The sequence below is a fragment of the Palaemon carinicauda genome, chromosome 1 (genome assembly GCF_036898095.1).
Source record: "Palaemon carinicauda isolate YSFRI2023 chromosome 1, ASM3689809v2, whole genome shotgun sequence".
Classification (NCBI taxonomy): Eukaryota; Metazoa; Arthropoda; class Malacostraca; order Decapoda; family Palaemonidae; genus Palaemon; species Palaemon carinicauda.
Genome location: NC_090725.1, coordinates 268,222,868 through 268,237,677, shown reverse-complemented (window position 1 = coordinate 268,237,677; position 14,810 = coordinate 268,222,868). Strand labels below are relative to the sequence as shown.

At 46.5% G+C, this 14,810-nt stretch overlaps 2 protein-coding genes across 3 annotated transcripts in view; one reads left to right on the top strand and one right to left on the bottom strand.

The window, feature by feature from the left end:
- The window catches only part of LOC137656083 (uncharacterized), a 534,405-nt gene that overhangs the window by 210,660 nt on the left and 308,935 nt on the right, over positions 1-14,810 (top strand). The gene's annotated exons all lie outside the window — the stretch shown is intronic.
- The window catches only part of LOC137645962 (uncharacterized), a 119,240-nt gene that overhangs the window by 55,470 nt on the left and 48,960 nt on the right, over positions 1-14,810 (bottom strand). Inside the window, exon 3 of the mRNA XM_068379043.1 lies at positions 2,133-2,237. Coding sequence (XP_068235144.1) covers positions 2,133-2,237 — 105 coding nt within the window. The remainder of the gene's footprint in view (positions 1-2,132; positions 2,238-14,810) is intronic.

Sequence of the window (14,810 nt, the reverse complement as noted above, 5' to 3'; positions counted from 1 at the left end):
CTTTGGCACAAGTTACTGACAGATCTTTGCTCAGACAGCATCTATTAAGTTTAAAATGCTTTCAAAAGTCTAAAATTACTGAAAAAAATGTTTGCTTTAAAATTAGGGTCTCGCTGAGACGAATTCGGATACCTACAGAGAAAAAGTGCTGACTAATTTAGTTGGATCAACAATTGGGCACCAAGGTCCAGTAGGAAAGCAGTTCCCACCATTCATCAGAGCCCCGCTGCTAATCCCTAAGCCCATATCCTCGTCAAGGCTTCAGCATCTGGGGAGTTCTACATGGAGAGGCCAAGGCCAAACCTACAAGGTTACTGCCTCCGCTACCTAGGGTCCGTGTAGGTTACTGCCTCCGCTGCCTAGGGTCCGGGAGTGGTAGGATCCTGCCTGAGCTACAGTGCTGAATCTAAGTAAATTCTCTGACCTGCAGATCTGATCATCCATCCAGTCCAGGGCTAGGCTCATGAGATCCGGTCATGGCAACTCTAACAAGGGCTTCAATCCTTGAAGGGCCCCAAAATGCCAATCAATGGCCGAAGTCCTGCCACAAAAGCAGAGCCACTGTTGCCTCACCCAGGCCGTTGCACTCACAAATGAATGCAAGGACCTTCACCACAGGACTCTAACTCACATTAGTCTGGCCAAGCAGGCTGGAGTCCTCGAACCTTCCTGCTCCAAAGAAACCTCATCCATCGCTAAGGTCGAAGGTGAAGCAGCATGCTCCAGAGACTCTCCTCCTTCAAAAGTCCAACAGTTCTGTGCCCAATACAGAATTGGAAACATAATCAGAAGCTGACGAAGGCACGGACAGGTCAACAACAATTGGGAGAGAACTCCTGGAATGAGACCCAGTAGTAGCAGGAGAAGTACAAGTACTTATCCTACTGAGAGTCTGGGCAGAGAGACAACCATGGTCCCATACTACAAGGTACAGTGAACAAGAACTCTACCCTACATTCTCAGCCTATCAAAGAAAACATAATGTTGAGTATGGCTTCGAAAGGTGCCTTCCCATCTAATCAGACGAGGGGCTCAATGGTAGGAGGTGCGGAAGTAAGGTGATCGTGGAAGGAAGGGGGATGGTGATCACTGCAGCTACTCCACTAACGTTGGAACAGAAAATGTACGGGGCCATACACTTCTGTCCCTGTCAGCCAATTATCGACCTTCTAGTGTTAAGGGGGGAACCATCGGGCTCCCTGAAACTGGGGGAACTACCACGCCCTTCACCACTGGCATCTCCGGAACCACTTTAGACACAATTAAGCACAGGAGTACAGGAGAGAAGTAGACTTAGCTACCAATGACCTCAAATAATGGAGGGCCTATCTGAAGTGCATAAGAAAGCCACAACTTCCTTAGGTCAACTCGTTGACAGTAAACTAGCTGACAGCCTAGGGCGAGGAGTTCCACCCTCTGAAGGAGCGGCAAACATTAGGGGTTTCCAATGCAAGCAAACCTGAAACTCACTGATGTACAGTACAACCGAACCCTCCAGACCCCTGCAGCGTAATCCCCTGAGACCACTCAATGGATATATGCATTAAGGTGATATCAACAGACATATCCCTCAAGAAGACACAAGCAGCAATAGACCCTGCAGGAGTTTTCTTAAGTGTTACCGAGTCCATCTCCAAAGAATACCTCACTTGCTTCCTCCACTCAGGGCAAAGGCCCTTCGCCCCAGAGGCCACGACCTATACTCAGCACTCAAGAGATGCCTGCAAACAGTCATGCCCCAAAGTACATTGGGAGTGTGTATTTAAAGCCGAATAGTCTAACTGGCTGCCGATTCCACCCCACCTCTAGCAAAGAGCTTCTTGCTTCCTTTCCACAATTAACAAACAAAATACATTTTCTGAAAAAATGATTAAATTTGACAGGAGCTGACGTTACATCTGTGCACAATAGTAACCAAAATAAAAGTGAAGGCTCTCCAACTGGAGATGAGCAGGACTCCTCACCTACACCCTCACCAGTTGGATAACCACTTGTTATCCAACTTTAATGAACGACTTCAGGTCTTGTTGAAGTAATCGCTCTAATTTTAGGACAAGGTTTTGTATGTTGTGTAGGAACAAATATTATTCTATATATCTAAGAAGATGAAATGCCTTTCATAAATTACTTACCTGACCCAAATACATGTAAGTTATAACAATCTGCAACGCTTTAAAATTTACATCAGGAAAAACAACAACGATGGGTTGCTCTTCATTAACTTCATCAAGCACTTGCTGAAATGAATAGGGTATAATTAGTATGAATATTATACTTTAGAATAAGTAAGATTATATTAAAAAAATTCATATAAGACCAAAACATTCAAGCATATCTCAACTTATTTTTGTTAACATTACATTTTAAATATGGTATGTCCTTTTATAATAACACTTCAAAAGTACCTCCTCCAAATATTATACTAAAATGACAAATTCGTAGGTAATTTGTATTTTTCCTAACTATTCAAACCTTAGCTATTTAATATGGGTAATTACTTTCGGCATAGCTGAAATGACGAGCCATTGGAATTTTAACGAGGGTTTACTACCCCACTGCTAGGTAGGTGGGGGGGGGGGGGGGGGGGTTAGCTTGCTACCACCCCCCTCACACACACCTGTACTGAGATCACTTTGCTTAGAGGTAGGACTTCACGGGGGATAGGGCTGATGGGCAAGTTTGATTAAATAGCTAAGGTTTGTATACTGTAGTTAGGAAAAATACAAATTACCTACGAATTTGTCATTTGTTCCGTAACTGAAATACAAACCACGCTATTTAATATGGGTGACTCATCCCTTAGGAAGGGTGGTAAGTCCCGGCCAGTACTGGCTTTTGGCTTTGCCCGGGGACTCGGTATCTGCACCACGCTAGCACCTTGCTGTGCAAGGGCTGCGGCCTACGTAAGCTGCGTGTGAAGGTTTGGAGAGTGACTCGTCCTAGGAAGTTGACCTGTAGTCCTTTAGACGGAAACTTTAGGCTAGGACTCTCCCAATACCACCTCGTCAGGGTATGGGGACGTGACAGTATTAGCTTAATACTAGGAATACAAGGAGACGTGGTTTACCTGCAGTGGTTTGAGGTCAGCTGTGCAGAGAACCCAGGATGCTGCTTTCCCCAAGAGAGGGGAGGATGAAGAAAAGAATAAGGGCCAGACAAACCTTTTCATTCATGCAGACTACAACCGGGTAACAATGCCCTCGACCTTCTGCTACTTGTCCATTAAGGAGCCTGAGGTTTAAACCAGCTGTTGTGCAGCCACCACAGGGCCGATAGAGAATGTATCGAGCCTCATGTGTGTCACGTCTTGCAGGTAGTGGGCTGTGAAGGTCGTCTGATGCTTCCACACCCCTGCTTGTAGAATCTGCGGCACTGAGAAGTTCTTTTTGAAGGCCAGGGACGTAGCTACGCCCCTGACATCATGTGCTCTAGGGCAACGTGATGGAGGAGGGTCAGGATTCAGGGACAGATGGATTACCCTACGAATCCATGCTGAGATAGTATTCTTGGTAACCCTCCTCTTTGTCCTCCCAGTGCTCATAACAATGCCTGCACTTGGGGACAAACTGCAGCCGTTCTTATGAGATACTGTATAGCCTCAGACTCCTTACTGGGCACAGTAGGAGATGGTCTGGGTCATCTGTTACAGAACGAAGACTCGAAATCTGGAAAGAGTCGAACCGAGGGTTCGGCACTCCCAGATTCTGAATGAATGAATGATTTAAAGTTTTCAGGCATCCTGACATCTAAGGTCATTGACGCCGGTAACATTTAATTTATGTATACAAAAATAAAAAATGAAATAAAATAAAAAATCAAAGAGTATTCAATTAAAATCATAAAAATTGAATGTCATAAAAGTTAAATATTTTTCAGAAGACCTGCTTCTGAAATAAATCTAAAAATGCCACTTGCATGGTAGGACACATCATTTCCTAGAATCTTGGCAAGGATGAACCTGCCACCCTCACCTCAAGCCTCAAACAAATATCTATTCCGCAAGTTGTTATAACTGGGGCATTCGGTCAACAAATGCCTTACTGTTAGAGGTACTAAACAGTCGTCACAATACGGTTGGTGTTGGCCCCTCAGCAGAAACTCATGTGTCAACCGAGTGTGACCAATACGGAGACGACAAAGAGACGTCTCCCATTTTCGGGGCATCATATTATACCTCCAAGGAGATATGTCATTTGTTACTTCCCTCATTTTATTGCCATCTTGACTATCCCATTGCTGTTGCCATTTATTGCAAACCAATTTCTTGATGTCAGGTAAGAAATCATTACAGGGAATGGGATACCTTCTTGGCAGCAACTCGGATGCAGCCTCCTTAGCCAGTGAATCTGCCTTCTCATTCCCGGACACACCTACATGTGCTGGAACCCAACAAAATTGAACTGTTATACCTCTCCGTCCAATAATGAAAAGCCATTCTAAAATCTTTAAAACTAGAGGGTTATTAGAATTAAAAACTTCCATAGCTTGAAGGACACTCCTTGCATCACTAAAAATTGTAAAATTACCCTCCTTCTCCAATGCTATTTTCTCAATAGCGGTTAATATGCCATACAGTTCGGCAGTAAATATGGAAGCGGTCAGAGGAAGTGCACCTCTACAATTAAAACCATTACTATGTACCCCAAATCCAACGCCAGCATCAGATTTGGAGCCATCAGTATAGATAAAAGTTGATCCTCTATGTTCTTTAACATGTTCATTAAAAAGAGACCTGGCTTCTAGGTCTGACATATTCTTCTTATCTCCTATAAAATATTTACAAAAAGATATCTCTGGTAATTTCCATGGAGGCGTTGATGATACCTTGAATGGAAGTACCTTATTTCTAATTATATCCAGACTGTTTAATAATTGTTTCACCCGAAAGCCATAGGGTTGAGGAGATTTTGGGTGGATTTCAAAGTATGTTGGGTGCCTTACAAGGCTTGCAGTCTGGAAGGCTAAAGAATTAGGGAGTCTTTGCAATCTAAACCAATACCGAAGAATAGAAGACATCCGGTAAAGGTCTAGTGGTAACTCTCCAGCATCAACAAGGAGACTTGGGATAGGTGATGTTCTGAATGCTCCCGTGGACAATCTAATACCTGCATGATGTATTGAATCTAATATTTTCAACCGGCTTGGGGTGGCTGAAGAGTATATTTCACAACCATAACTAATTTTAGAAAAAATCAAGAACTTGTATAATTTTAAAATAGTATTGCGGTCTGCCCCCCCCATGATGTATGGGACAATACTTTTAAGATATTCAGAGCTTCAACACATTTAGCTTTTAGCGCTTTTAGGTGAGAAACCCATGTAAGTCTACAGTCAAATATCAAACCTAAAAATTTGGTTTCCGATACACATGGGATCCGTTGACCTTTAATGTATATATCCGGGTCTGGATGCGCTCCCCAGATACGACAGAAATGTACAATAGTAGTTTTACTTGTCGAGAACTTAAATCCATTCATATCGGCCCACTGGATAATTTTGTCAATTGAGAGCTGTAGTTTTCTCTCAACTGTTGCCATTCTGGCTCCAGCAAATGATATGGAGAGATCATCCACAAATAATGTTGAGAGAACATCCCGGGGAATTGCTGAGGATATCCCATTAATTGCTAGTGCAAAAAGGGTTACACTCAGCACACTACCCTGAGGAACTCCTTCTTCCTGACACTTACTCTCTGATAGAGCTTCCCCAACTCTCACTTGAAAAACTCTATGTGAAAGAAATGCCTGAATAAATAGTGGCAGCTCTCCTCTCAATCCGATTTCATGAATGGTTTTAAGTATACCATATCTCCATGTGGTATCATATGCCTTTTCAAGGTCAAAAAATACTGTAACATGGTGCTGTTTGGAAGCAAAGGCTTCACAAATAGAAGACTCAAGTCGTATCAACACATCAGTCGTTGAGTGCATTTTTCGGAATCCACATTGAATCGGTGATAAAATACCTTTCTTTTCAAGGTACCATATCAGCCTTGCATTGACCATCTTCTCCATGATTTTACATAAACAAGATGTCAATGCAATAGGACGATAGTTTGCTGCTAAAAACTTGTCTTTACCGGGTTTTAAAAAGGCTAAAATAATGGCTAGTTCCCAAACACTTGGGTAACTATGATCATGCCATATTCTATTAATAATGCTTAAAATAAATAGCTTTGTATTAAAATGTACATGTTTAATCATTGCATATGGAATTCCATCGGGTCCAGGGGCTGTATCATTGCAATGAGCAAGTGCGGAATCAAATTCTCTTTCAGTGAAAGGAGAATTATACGACTCTTCCCTTCTTGTTGCAAAATTTTAAATTTTCTTTTCTTCAGTGCTCCTATACTGGTGACCAGGGGCTCCTTCACACTTGCTGGATACATTTGAAAAATGATTAGCCAGGGCATTGCTAACTTCATTTGCTTCAGTTACATACTGGCCATTCACCTTCAACACTGGTGGTGGGTTGGGGGTGAATTTGCCAGCTATCTTTTTTACTTTCCTCCACACAGAAGATGGTGGTGTTCTACTGTTAATGGAGGAAACAAAAGACATCCATGACTGGCGCCTTGCTTCTTTCATGGCACGACGGAACTGTGCTCCACATTTCTTGTACATAATTAAATTCTCATCAGTTCTGCGTCTACGCAATCGTGTTAGAGATCTTCTTGTGGCTCTGTGGAGTGCAGTTAGTTCTGAAGACCACCACGGGACTGGGCGTCGTTTGAATAACCCTGTTGTTTTGGGAATTGAATTGACTCCTGCTGTATGAAGAGTTCCATTCAGTAGGTCTATGGCATCATCAACACTTTCAAACTGTTCTGCTCTCCCTTCGATTTCACTTAGCTCAGAAAATTTAACCCAGTCTGCCTTGTCTAGATTCCAACGTGGCGATCTTTGCAAAGGCGGACCCTTGTTGGTGTTTATAATGATTGGTGCATGATCACTAGTATGCCAATCATCTAATGTCCTCCAATCAAAATCAAGAAGGCAGTTAGAGCTTGCAATTGAAAGGTCAATGCATGACAAAGTACCTGTCTGAACATGGAAGTGTGTGGGCTCTCCTGTATTAAGGAGTCCCACATCCTCATTCTCCAAAATTGATGAGATAATATTGCCCCTTGTGTTGGCCAAAACATCACCCCATAAAGGATGTCTACCATTCATATCTCCCAGTAAGAGAAAAGGTTGAGGGAGTTGTTGAATGACCTCTGCTAAATCATCATATAAAATATTATCATTTGGAGGTAAGTACAGAGAGCATATTGTATATTTTCTCCCTATATCAATTTGTACAACAACTGCCTGCAGGGTTGTACGTATAGATACAGGTATTTGGGGAACATCTCGACGAATGTACATGAGACTTCCGCCATGGCTCCCTACTCCGTGATCATAAGGTGTCCTATAACTAATATATTTGCGAGGACAAGGGGTATTAGCATCAAGCTTGCTCTCCTGGAGACATACAATTATGGGGGAATGCTCGTGAATTAAGAGCTTAAGTTCTTCATATTTGGCCCTCAAACCCTGACAATTCCATTGTAAAATGGATGAAAAAACTATGTATTATTTTCTGGAAGACATCTTTGATGAGGTCTTCCCATTGACAGTTTTTGAATTGACAATATTTTCTGTAGGCTTTTTAAGTTTGGGTCTTGATAAATTAGGTTTTATATTAGCCTTTTCAGTGTTGTTGTTACCTAATTCTTGTGGGGGATGGTGGACCTCCACTTGAATTTTTGATTGATTCAAGAAGTTTTCCTGTTGATCTGAGATATCAACAGGCAAAACATCATATCTATTTGATGTCATAACTTTGGTATTTTTAATGGATGGGGGTGAGAGAGATGGAGGTCTCTCTCTTTTCCTATTGACAGGTGGTGATTTATTAGGTTTTGATGTTTTCCCCACTACAGGCGCACCTGATAATTCTGTTTCATGTGGAACCTCCATCAAATCAGGCAAAGATATAGCCTGAGAGAGGTTAGTATTATCCTTTGTAGTAGGGGACAAAGGTTTACTAGAGGTGAGAAAGGTCTTACGTGATATTCTTGCCTTATCCTCTAGAAGTCTATCAGAAGATGGCAAATTTCTTTTCTGGGGAATAGAGGCAGTATTAGGTGGGTTGGATGTTTCCTGCCTCATTTTTTCTCCCGATTTCAATACTTTTGCATAACTTGCTGATTTACTCAATAGTCTCTTGGCATGCCCCACACTTATGTGTTCGATACTGGATTTATTGAGAGCAGCCTCTTCCAATTTATATTGCTGGCAGTTCCTATCCGTAGATTTGTGATTCAAACTGCAGTTTATACAATTGGCCTCTAGTGTACAGTCTCCATGGTAAACATTAGAGCATGTACTACACATTTTATCATTCTTACATACTTTAGATGGGTGCCCATATTTAAAGCAATTAAACCATTGCAGCGGCTTCTGCTTAAAAGTTCGCACTTTAATTCGTTCATTCTCTATGTAAATGTGGAAAGGCACATCAGCATCCTGGAAAGTCAGGATAATCATTGACGTTCCTGGGACTTTATGCACTTTCCACACAGTTAAAGGACACATGGCCAATATCTCCTCTTCAGTGAATTCATATAAGTCTCTATTAAAAACTACTCCCCTTCCATAACTGAAGTTTAGATGGGGTTTCACATCCAGCTTTATGTCTTCGTTATCTGTATTTAAATTGGAAAGTATAACCGATTGAGTTTCTGATTTGGCACTTATTAGGAAACTGTTCTTTCCAAACCGAGATATATCTCCTGGTGCGATAGTACCTACTTTCTTTTGAAGAAATTTACATATTTTGAAATAATTTCCAGTACTCCCCTTTGATTGAGCAACAAGCCACTTTGGTGGTTTTGGCTTTCTCTGGGAAGGTAAAACTACCTCTATACCTTTATCAATCCAATCTGCAGGCCTATATACATCCAGATTCTTAGGTACCCGATCGCAAAGAGCACCCTTGAAATGCAAATTACTGATTTTAATATTTATGATATCATTGATAGCTTTGAATGCTTCATCATGGTTATCAAATGATATCCATGAATCCCATTTGTCACCTTCAAGCCTCATTCTAATTTCCCTGATGTGACCATAACATTGAAATAATTTATGTAGAACATCGTAATTGGTTTCAATGGGGATCTGAGTGACGTGAAGGATTCGCAAATTCTCCATGTCACCCAAATTACTTTGTTTTTGAACATAAGTAGCATGGTCCCTAGAGTTTCCAGGTCGTCAACAGAGGGGTTAGTTTTTGGAGTAGAAGCAAGCCGGGTTATCCACCTCTTATCGGAGGATTTCAGTCCTCCTATCCCATGTGGCCCAACACGAGAAGAGGCTTCAGCGGGGACCAGTCCTCTATTAGAGAGGGGCTGCCTCTCTTAAGGTGGGCGTACACTGGTCAGTGGGGGTAGTTAGCCCCTCCCACCGACGACTCCAATGCCTAGCGTCACCCATTACCCGCAAATATGGGCGACTTAAAACCGGATCATTGGAGCCCGACTCTTAACAGACTTAGTCTGCACCCAATGGGGTCTGCCAGAGGGTGATGGCGTCTAAATTTGTACAGGTTGAGATGGTATGACATCCATCCCACCCTGCGCCAAATCCAAAGCAGCAATCAAAACCTAAGTCGTACAAGCTAAAGTCGTCAACAAGTTCATGCCCAAGAGGAAGAGATGGGAGAAAATAAGAAGTAATCAAAAGAATGGAGAGAAAGTGCTGACTAATTTAGTTGGATCAACAGTTGGGCACCGAGGTCCAGTGGGGAAGTAGTTCCCATTGTTAATTAGAGCCCAACTGCTAGTCCCTAAGCCCCCCATCCTCAACAAGGCTTCAGCATCTGGGGGGTCTCAGATTCTGAGTCTTAGTAACAAACTCAGGGACGAATCTGAACGTTACCTCCCCCCATCCCCTTGAATGGGCGATGTCATACGAGAGACCATGAAGTTTGCCGACTTGCTTGGCCGAGGCCAAAGCTAGTAGGAACACCGTCTTCAAAGTCAGGTGGCGATCTGAAGCCTGGCGTAATGGTTTGTAGGGAGGTCTCTTAAGACACCTGAGAACTCAAACCGAGTTCCATGGAGGAGGTCTCACTTCCGACAGAGGGCATGTGAGTTCATAACTTCGTATGAGTAGGGAAAGTTCCAGCGAAGAAGAAATGTCCACTCCTTTGAGCCTGAAGGCTAGACTTAAGGCCGAGCGATAGCCTTTCACTACCAAGACTGAAAGTTGCATTTCTTCTCGCAAATACACGAAGAACTCCGCTATTGCTAAAATAGTGGTATCGAGTAGAGAGATACCCCTTCCACGACACCAACCACAGAAAACTCGCCACTTTGCCTGGTAGACCCCTGCGGATGACCTTCGCAGGTGTCCAGACATCCTGTTCGCAACCTGTTGCGAAAATCCTCTCTCCGCGAGGAGATGCTGGATAGTCTCCAGGTGTGAAGTCGAAGCGAAGCTACGGCTTTGTGAAAGATGTTGGCGTGTGGTTGTTTTAGTAGCTCGTGTCGTGGAGGGAGTTCTCTCGGAAGTTCCATTAGGAGTTGCAGAAGGTCTGGAAACCATTCCGCATGATGACATAGCGGAGCTATAAGGGTCATCGAGAGATTGACCGATATTCTGATCTTGTTGAGTACCCTCCTCATCAGACAGAACGGGGGAAAGGCGCATACGTCGATGTTGTCCCACCGTTGTTGGAAAACATCTTGCCAGAGTGCCTTGGGATCCGGGATTGGGGAGCAGTACAGCGGGAGCTTGAAGTTCAGCGCTGTAGCGAACAGATCCACAGTCGGGGAACCCCACAAAGTCAGGACTTTGTTGGCTACTAGATGATCCAAAGACCACTCGGTACTCACTATCTGAGACGCTCTGCTCAGACTGTCGGTGAGCACATTCCTCTTGCATGGAATGAAGCGAGCCGATAGTGGAATCGAGGGGACTTAGGTCCATCTCAGTATCTCTATTGACAGATGGGATAGCTGCTCTGAAAATGTACCTCCCTGCTTGTTGATGTAAGCCACTACTGTGTTGTTGTTGCTCATCACCACCACAGAGTGACCCGCCAGGTATTGTTGGAACTGTTGAAGGGCCAGGAATACGGCCTTCATTTCTAGCAGATTTATATGGAGGCACTTTTCTGATTCTGACCAAAGGCCTGAGGTCCTGAGGTTCAGAACGTGGGCCCCCCACCCTTTCTTTGAGGCGTCCGAAAACAGCATCAAATCCGGGGGGAGGACGAGAAGATCCACTCCCCTTCGTAGGTTCTCGTCTGTCATACACCACTGAAGATACGTCCGTTCCGCATGACCCATAGGGATCATGACCTTGATTCCACCGGGACTTGAGTCGCCATTGCAGAAATCTCATTCTGAGGCGACCGTTGGGAACTAGACGGGCCAAGGATGAGAGGTGACCGAGGAGACATAACCACAATTGGGCTGGGAGTTCTTCTCGTCTGAGGAAAGGACTCGCGATCTTCCTCAGCCTTGCTATCCTGTCGTCTGATGGGAAAGCTTTGTGGAGATTGGTGTCCATGATCATGCCTAGATATATCAGTCTTTGAGTAGGAAGTAGAGAAGACTTCTCGAGATTTACCATGATCCCCAGATCTTGGCAAAGTCCCAAAAGTTTGTCTCGGTGTCGAAGAAGGGCTGACTCCGAGTCTGCCAGTCGTCCAGATAACGGAGGAGAGGGATGCCGATCCTGTGTGCCCACGACGATATTAGGGTGAACACTCTGGTGAAAACCTGAGGTGCTGTGGAGAGACCGAAACACAGTACCTTGAATTGGTAGATCTTGTTGTCTAGGCTGAATCTTAAGTACTTCCTTAAAGACGGATGGACTGGGATCTGGAAGTACGCGTCCTTCAGGTCCAGTGTACACATGAAGTCTTGCGGTCTCACTGCAAGTCTGACCGTGTCTGCCGTCTCCATGCTGAACGGGGTATGCTTGACAAACCTGTTCAGAGCTGAGAGGTCGATGACTGGTCTCCAGCCTCCAGATGCCTTCTTTACAAGAAAGAGTCGACTGAAGAAGCCTGGGGACCCGTCAACGACCTCTTGGAGAGCGCCCTTCTTCAACATGGTCTCGACTTCTGCCCTAAGGGCTTGCCCCCTTGCCGATCCCATGGCAAGGGAGCTCAACGACACTGGATTCGCTGTCAGGGGAGGTAGAGATGTTATGAACGGGATGCGATATCCTTGACTGATTACGGAAATCGTCCAGGAATTGGCCCCGAGTTGCTTCCACCTGCTTGCGCAACTTTGTAGGCATTCCCCCACTGGTGGACATGCAGGGGAACTGCCAATCCTAGCGTTTGCGACCTCGGCCACTCCCTCTAGGATTTTTTCCTCCCGTAGGGGACTTTTTGCCTTTCTTGTCCTTGACAGGAAAGGGCTTCGACACTGTTGTCTTCGCTGTAGCTGCCGGTTTCGTGGTCTTGGTAGAACGTGGTTGTTGGGTTGCTGGAGGTTTATAGGGCTTTGATGTTAAAGCCCTATGTAGGAGAGAGTCCTGGTTGGACTTCCTCCACCTTTCAGCCGCCTGCTCCACGTCCTTAGGCTCAAACATATTCCTCTCCAAGATGGAAGAATGTCTGAACCTGCTGATCTCAGTGCTGGGGACCTTCTGGTGGAATCTCTCAGACACCGCATCTCGACGCTTCAAGACGGTATTAGCCCACAAGTTCGAGACTTGGTGGGCTAGAAACTCGATGGTACGAGTGCCTGAAAGTAGAAAGGTCTCCATGGCCTTCCTGGTATTCTCTTTGGACGATGCCCAGAGACCCTAGCCAGATGTCCAGCCACGAAGTTGCCTGCATGGCACACTTCGCCACCTTCTCCTGGCTAAGGATCTCCGTAGTCGAAAATAACACTTGCCGGATGGAGTCTCTCTATAGAGGGACTCCCCTGGTAAGCTCTTCCAAAGAGTGGTGTAAGGGAAGAGCTAAACAAGTCTCCTCCATGATGTCGAAGTACCTCCTCTGATGGACACGAGGAGGCGGGAGGAGTTTGTTACCAGTGCTGGATCGGCTGGAGGAGGTAAGCTCGGAGAGCTGGCCCTCGACCTTATCTCTGGCACTCTTAACCCCTTGGGACCAGGGCAAAGCCGCACTGGCTTTAGAGGTGAGTACCAAAGACTCGGTCCAAGACCGTGTCCTTGCCCTCACGAGGGGGAATCTCTGGATCCGCGAACCCATTGAGATTCCTCATAAGGGTCAGAACCTGCCAGAACGCATGTTCTGAATCCTATATCTCTCCTCCTGAAGGGCTGGCAGCGAAGTCTCCTGTCCCCAAAGGCTCTTCTTGGGGGGACTAGTGGACGTTCTCCGAGGGCTTGGCTGGCTCTGGTCTAATCCTTGAGGACGACTTCGGAATGATCTTGGAGCCCTTTGACTCCCTTCTGGGAGGGATACAGGACTCCAACAGTGATGGTGGGAGGCTCTCCTCCACCCCTACCCGAGAAGACTTCTCTGCGCGAGGTGGGGTTTCCCTCATTGGAATTTTGCGATGGAATTTAGCCTGGATCGCACGCGCGCGGGCGCGCAAGTGCGTGCGAGGGCGATGGCGAGGGCGCGCGGGCGAGCGAGGGCGCGCGGGCGAGCGATGGCGCGCAGGGGCGCGTTCTGTTGATTGCAGAGGGCGCGCAGCAAGCTGAATAAGTGCTCACGCGCGCGAAGGCGATTGTTCGCGCGCATGATCCCGAAGAGCCCGTGAGGGCGATATCGTTGGGCGCGCACGCGCAGGAGATATATCCCTTGCGCGCGGGTGTGCATGAGGGCGCACATCAGGAACAACATGAGGGCGCGCGTGGACACGCATTGGAGACTGCGCGCGATGGCGCGTAGGTGAAGGATGGCGAGCAGGCGGGGTCCGATGGCGCGTCGGCGTTTGATGGCGCGTTAGAGAGCGCTGAAGAGCAGGGGAAGAGGTTATCTTCCCCTTTGCGCCCAGATCAGAAGATCGTGGGGGGCAGGAGATCGTTGGCGCGCAGGCGAGCGCTGGCGCGTAGGAGAGCGCTGGCACGCAGGTGAGCACTAGCGCGCAGGAGAACGTGGGCGCGCATGGCGCACATCAGGATGAGGGCGCGCAGTGGCGCGTTGGCGAACAGGTGAGCGTTGGCGCACAGGTGAGCGCTGACGCGTAGGTGAGCGATGGCGCGCAGGTGAGTGCTGGCGCGCGCGCAGGTGAGTGCTGGCGTGCTATAACAGGAACTACAGCAGCTGGAGAGCGCTTGCGCGCAATTGCAGAAATGGCGCGCAGGCGATACCTGGCGCTTAAGGGACTTAAGACACATAGTGTGAAAGTCCCTTGTGCCCCGAAGGGACCGTTGCCAGTTTAAAAACAGGGTTCGTGGGCGCCCACAGCGTATCAGCGGCCAGGAACAGCGACGGCAGGTCAGCAGGTCTGGCGGGTGGAAGGTCGGCGTGTCCTTTGCGAACGATCTGCGGAGAGGTCCAGGGATGTAGCTGGAAGAATCGGCGAACGACGGCGAGGTTCTCCTGCGCCGGACTGCGGCGATGATGTGCCTCCTAACACCCTTGTGAGGTGAAGGAAGGCCTCTACGGCGAAGAGGAAGGCGGGCTTTACGCCTTATATGCCCTCTGGGGGCCGTGGGGTCAGCAGGCTGATCATCAGCAGTCCTCCAAAGAGGAGTCTCTGTTAGTGAACTCCCCCGAGGGGGAGAATCACCGGCAGAAGAGACCGTTGAACTTAGTTCCTCCCTCGAAAGATGTTCGGAGGGGGGAACTAAGCCTTCAGCTACATCAGCTACATCAGGAGCAGA